Source organism: Suricata suricatta, chromosome 11 (genome assembly GCF_006229205.1).
Source record: "Suricata suricatta isolate VVHF042 chromosome 11, meerkat_22Aug2017_6uvM2_HiC, whole genome shotgun sequence".
Classification (NCBI taxonomy): Eukaryota; Metazoa; Chordata; class Mammalia; order Carnivora; family Herpestidae; genus Suricata; species Suricata suricatta.
In genome coordinates, this window is record NC_043710.1 from 51,067,898 (window position 1) to 51,074,320 (window position 6,423).

At 34.9% G+C, this 6,423-nt stretch overlaps 1 protein-coding gene across 1 annotated transcript; it reads right to left on the reverse strand.

The window, feature by feature from the left end:
• Window positions 1–3,269: 3,269 nt before the first annotated feature.
• On the reverse strand, window positions 3,270–4,184 carry LOC115271956 (olfactory receptor 52N4-like). The gene has a single exon (XM_029914934.1). The coding sequence runs from the start codon at window positions 4,182–4,184 to the stop codon at window positions 3,270–3,272; it is 915 nt and encodes a 304-aa protein (XP_029770794.1).
• Between the last annotated feature and the right edge of the window lie 2,239 nt (window positions 4,185–6,423).

The following is a 6,423-nucleotide window of genomic DNA, read 5'->3' on the forward strand; positions in this document are numbered from 1 at the left end:
AAATGAACAAATCAAGAGACTATAGATGCTGGCGAGGGTGTGGAGAGACGGGCACCCTCCTACACTATTGGTGGGAATGCAAACTGGTGCAGCCGCTCTGGGAAACAGTGTGGAGGTTCCTCAAAAAACTATCCATAGAACTCCCCTATGACCCAGCAATAGCACGGTTAGAGATTTACCCAAGGGATACAGAAGTGCTTATGCATAGGGGCACATGTACCCCAATGTTCATAGCAGCACTTTCAACAATAGCCAAATCATGGAAAGAGCCTAAATGCCCATCAACTGATGAATGGATCAAGAAGAAGTGGTATATATATACAATGGAGTATTACATGGCAATGAGAAAGAATGAAATCTGGCCATTTGTAGGAAAGTGGATGGACCTGGAGGGTGTCATGCTAAGCGAAATAAGTCAGGCGGAGAAGGATAGATACCATATGTTTGCACTCATAGGTCTAACAGGAGAACAGGAGAAACCTAGTGGAGGACCGGGGGAGGGGAAGAGGGGAAGAGAGTTGGGGAGAGAGAGGGACGCAAAACCTGAGAGACTACTGAATACTGAAAATGAACTGAGGGTTGAAGGGGGAGGGGGAAGGAGAAGGGAGGTGGTGGTGATGGAGGAGGGCACTTGTGGAGAAGAGCACTGGGTGTTGTATGAAAACCAATTTGACAATAAACTATTTAAAAACAAACAAACAAAAAAAACACTATATGCTAACATATTTGAAAACAAAAAAATAACAGAAGAGAACTAAAAAATTAAACAGGGCAAAATTAAAAACAATATCATATTCAAACCCTTCCAATCCAATCCACTTCATTCCTTCAACAAGCAAATATACTATTAAAAACAATAGGCCCAGACTGTTTTTGTTCACAGCAGAAGAGTAAATTTCAAGTGATAGATTATTTTTTAATTGTGCAAAGTATACCAGAAAATGGAAAACTAGGAAAAGATATACAATTCACATTGCCAAGCACTTATAACGTTAATTTCAAAGACATGTACTCTTTAAAGATGATATGAAGAAACAAAATTATAGACACAGTTTCTTCATGAATTTATAAAGAATTATAAATAAAAGGTTAGTTAACCAATAATAGTGTATTAAAACTGCATAATAATCAAGAAATGTTTATCTCAGTGATACATAGGTGATTCGATGTAGCAAATTTATACTCTTTACCATATCAAAAAAGAAACAAATATCATGTAATTATCTTAATATTTTAGAAATTATAGAAAGCAGTTTTATATGGTTCTATACCAATTTATCATAAAATAGTAAAAATAGAAAACCACCTGGCTTAATGAAAGATACATACGAAAAAGCCCCAGCATGTACCATATTCAACAGAGACTCCTTTCTACTAATATCAAGAAGAACTAATGAGTTTTCATACCATAATAATGTTTTTTAAGTCAAATTCAGTAAACTCAACATCTGGAACACACTTCAGTGTTTCATTTGTGCCCTGTGGTAATAAAATAAACACTCTCTTTATATGGAAAAAGCAAAGCAAAGATCCTATGTCACCCCATAATACTAGTGGTTGTAAAGAGTGTTGAGCAAAAGTGGAGAAAAACATGACATTTTTAGTACTTCTGAAATTGAAAACTGTATTTCAAGACAGCAAGAATATATATACATAGTATATGTATATATATATGTATATATATGTACACGCATATATATATTGTATGCGTGTATGTGTGTATATATATATATATATGTACACATATATTGAGAGGCAAATGAGCATTTACTTGGGATCAAAGAATTGCAATTCAGGGAGCACAGATTCAGGTAGAAACCCAAATAGTGTTTTTTCTTGTAGAGTAAAAAGGGTTTTTTGGGGGGGTATGGGGGAGGAATTACATGAACTGAGGAACAGAAAGAAAAGGTTTTCCATGGGAGTGAACAAATTAAGCTATTCTGGCTTATAGGTATACAATATTTCTGAGAGGTAATGTTAAATGAGACTACAAAATGACCTATTCAATATATTTTAGAAGACAATGGTGAAATTACCAAAATTAATTCCAGGCCATGGGTAGGAAAGACAAACTATAGGGAGAGTTGTTTTGAGAAAAGAAAGTGAATGTTGACAATTTCTTTTATAGAAGTCATGCTGTTACAGTGAGAAGTGAAAAGATGATCCATGATGAATAATTTTATTTTGACGGGTTGGGCTGATGTTTTGCAGAATTTTATAATGGGAGCAGTATAGGAAACTTGACATAATTAAATAAAACTTAATGAGTACACAAAAACTGAATAATTGACATTATTTCTGTGAAATTAACTTAAATTACTACTTTTTGGTCTATCCACATGGTTAATTGGTAAGAACATGAGAAACGATGTAGGTTTTATTTCATGAATTTCATTCTCAAAAGGAAAAAAGACAAAATAAGTACTTTTTGTTCTTCCCGAATCCTGTGCTTGTAGAAAAATGCATGCTATTATCTTTCTTAATTTGGTTAACATATTTCCACCTATCCATACTATTTTTGAAACCCATATTAAAAAGGACTCTATATCCCACCAGTCTATAAGGAAGCAGTTGTTTGGGACAAGGTAGGAGAGATGTGGTTAGGTGCCTAACTTATTTCCAAATTAGAAATGGAGGATGAAACCTCATTAAACTAATGAACTCACGAACATTTCACAGCTTCTCCATCAGGAAAACTACATTGAGAAAATAGAGGAATTTTAATAATGATGACAAAAATGTAACAATCCATTTAAAATATAGCAAATACAAGTAAAAATATCTTTCAAACTGTAAATTCTGATCACTATTTGGAAATTGGACAAACTGGCATCTGGTTGTAAATGATTGCCTTCCATCAAAGCTTATTTCATGATCCTCAATTGTCTCATTATGATTTTGTTTGTGGAAATCTGATTAATGATGAGACCAGTCCTTCACAGAGGAGATGAAAACACATAGAAAATGTTGTGGGCATGCCAGTGATACAGGGATTCTAAAGACACTGAGTGAGAATGCACCACTCAACATCTCCCATTTTCATGCCAAAATGATACTCTCAGGAAGGCACTATTAGACCCTGACTCAACAGCCAACAGAAGTATTTCTTTTATTCTCTGTCCTCCTGTAGACTCCTTTCCCTTCTCTTCTGTTTTTCCTCTTTTGTTCCTCTTCTACTTCACTTCTCTTTCATTCCCTTACAAGTATCCTTTTCATATGCTGTGGGATTTGATGTCTTTAGAACTTGAAAAGATCCTTATGACACAGTCTCATATCTGTTTGATTTTCACCCCATAGACAATAGGGTTCATAGTGGGAGGCAGAAGCAGATAAATATTGGCCACAATGATGTGACAAGATGGAGGGATTGCATGGCCCCCAAATCGGTGGGAAAAGAAAGAGAAGAAGGCTGGACTGTAGGAGAAGACGATGGCACAAATGTGGGCAGTGCAGGTACTGAAGGCCTTCTGCCGAGCATCTGCCGAGGAGAGGCTGACCACTGCCCGGAGGATCATGGTGTAGGAGATTGTGATGCACAAGATGTCAAAGCCCCCAATCAGGAGGGCAACCGTCAGACCATAGATGACATTGACCTTGATATTTCCACAGGATAATTTGGCTACAGACATGTGGTCACAGTAGGTATGGTGTAGTATATTCCCTCTACAGTAGGATAGCCTGTTGATGATAAAAGTCAAAGTAAAGACAAGCAACACCACTCTCAGAAAAGTAGCAAGCCCAACTTTTGCAATGACAGGATTGGTGAGGATAGTTGAGTAGCGCAAAAGGTAGCAGATGGCCACGTAGCGGTCCAGGGCCATAAGCATGAGTACCCCAGATTCCATCCCTGTTGAGGTATAGATGAAGAACATCTGGACCAGACATTCCTTGAAGCTGATTTCCTTAAGATGGAACCAGAAGATGCAGAGAGCTTTAGGGATTGTAGTAGTGCACATGACAAGATCAGTAAAGGAAAGCATAGCCAAGAAATAGTACATAGTCCTGTGCAGGGAGTCCTCGTAGCGGATGAGGTAGAGGAGCCCACAATTCCCTACCATTGCCACGACATACATGGAGCAGAATGGGAAGGAAATCCACATGTGCCTGTCCTCCAGTCCTGGGATCCCATTAAGAATGAATGAAGCTGGAGTCAGGTCAGTTTGGTTCAACATTAGAATGATCATGTTATTATAATCATTAAACCGCTTATAGAGTTTTGTGCCTGTCTCCTTTTTTTATTTGATGATCCTCCAAGATTAGGGGGAAATTCTTTAAAAAAGAAGAGAAATTTTAGGGATCCTTTCTCTCTCACTCTCCCTTTTTCTTTCGGTCAAGTGTTTATTTTAATATCAAACAACCAAATATTGCAAACATGAGAGAATACTTAATTGTAGTTCAAGCCCAGAGTTTGTTTATTGTTAATTCATTAATTTAATGAGTCATTCAAAAATGAATATTTAGCACTCACTGGTTTCCAGATTCTGTGACATAGATTGTGTCTTCACTATTTTGAAACAAAAAGGAATAGATTCAATATTTATAAATTTAATACCCATAAGCTTATAGTGAAAGATAGTTACATTATGATTTTTCTTATGACGTTTTGTTACAATATATTATTTAAATGTTAATTACTATGCACATCTCCCTTTGAGTATTTTCATAAGGAGAAGTTCATTGATCATTTCTTCAATGACCTAACATATGTGATGAGAATGTTTTTGTTGTTGTTATAACCCTAATAAGGGTAACCCAATACGGTTATATTTATGCTATTCTGAATATAATTCTAAGATGATGTTTCTTCATGTCTGAATCGCTGATATACAGTATCTAACCTGAGCCCTCTCTGACCATTTTTAAAAATTATTTCTTCTAAATTTTGACCTAAAAATGTGTGTTAGAAATAGCTAATTTCAAGGGTGACTGGGGTGGCTCAGTTGATTAGGCGTCCAACTTTGGCTCAGGTCACGGTCTCACAATTTGTGAGTTCCAGCCCCACATTGGGCTCTGCTCTGACAGCTCAGACTCTGGAGCCTGCTTCGGATTCTGCATGTGTCTGTTTCTCTGCCCCTTCCACCATTTGTGCTCTATCTCTCTGTCTCTCTCAAATATAAATAAGCATTAAAAAATTAGAAATGGTTAATTTCATAATAATGAAAATAAAAAATTTCGAGTTACATTTTTTCAACTATTGAAGTCCACCTTCCCACAGTTGGTCACATGTACTTACATTAGTTCTCTATTGGCATTGGCCTTTGTATTTCTAAATACTTTTCCAGTCTACTTTTTCTTCCTATTTCCCTTGAAATTGATTTTGTGAAAATTATTATTTCATATTTAATTTTTGTTATAATATAGGTATTATAAGACAATTATATTTTCCCCATTCAATTATTTTTCCTTTTGATAATATTTTATTTTTCTTAGTTTTGATGTAGATATGTCAACAAGTTTAATTTATTTTCAGAATTGTAAAACATTTTACTATTATTACTTGATTGTTATACATTATCAATATTAGTTCTTCCCACACCATCTGTCTGTTTCTGGGAAGTCTTTGTCCTGCTTCACTGAAATAGTTTCTCAGTTAGATACATAATTCTCATCTAGAAATTCCTCTTCACCTACTACTGTGTTAAATCACTATTTGTAAATCTGATTTTTCTTCTTTCTGTTTCCAGGACTGCATGGAAAACTTTTTTGGGGGAGTATCAGTTTTTGAATATGGTTTAGTCTATTCATCATTTTGCTGGATTTAAAATTGGGTTAAATACCATTTCCTCCCAGTTTTTCTAAAAACATGTCTATAATGATCTCCTAGATTCTAGTGAGATATTAAGAGGGCCATTCCTGTTCTTTATCTTTTGTACATGAACTATTTCCCACTGGCATTTTTTTATTTGTATGGTTTGGTGCCCTGAACTATTTAAGAACGTTTAAAAGTTTTTGTGCTTTAAAGTTAGATGGTGATGACAAAAGGGTATTGTGCTTGTGTATGTCTAATTGTGGAGGCATTTAATGGGATTTCTGATGCTGGAAATTGAACACCTTTGACTTTTGAAATTTACTTAACATCTGATAATATATTCTCAACATTTTTTTTGTTATTTTTCTATACATTTTTTAGTCAGATATTAGTTCTTTTGAATTTACTCTTTTATTCCTTTCTTCTTTTTTGTTTTTGCTAATTAAAATTGTTCAGGCTGAATCTACTTAATCCACTTTCTAAAAGTGTTCTGGAAGTGTTATATAGCCCAAATATCTTGTTTTTTTGTTGTGTAAAAGTACAAATTTCCAACATCTTATTTTTCTCTGATTAGTGTGAATGTACAAACTTGTATGTGTGTGTGTGTATAGTAAAAATTATATATGTATACAGAAACACATATTTATTCTACTTCTTGTATATTATTTCCATAA

Coding starts and splice junctions, on each gene's coding strand:
- LOC115271956 (XM_029914934.1), bottom strand. CDS start 4,184: ATGATCATTCTAATGTTGAACCAAACTGACCTGACTCCAGCTTCATTC.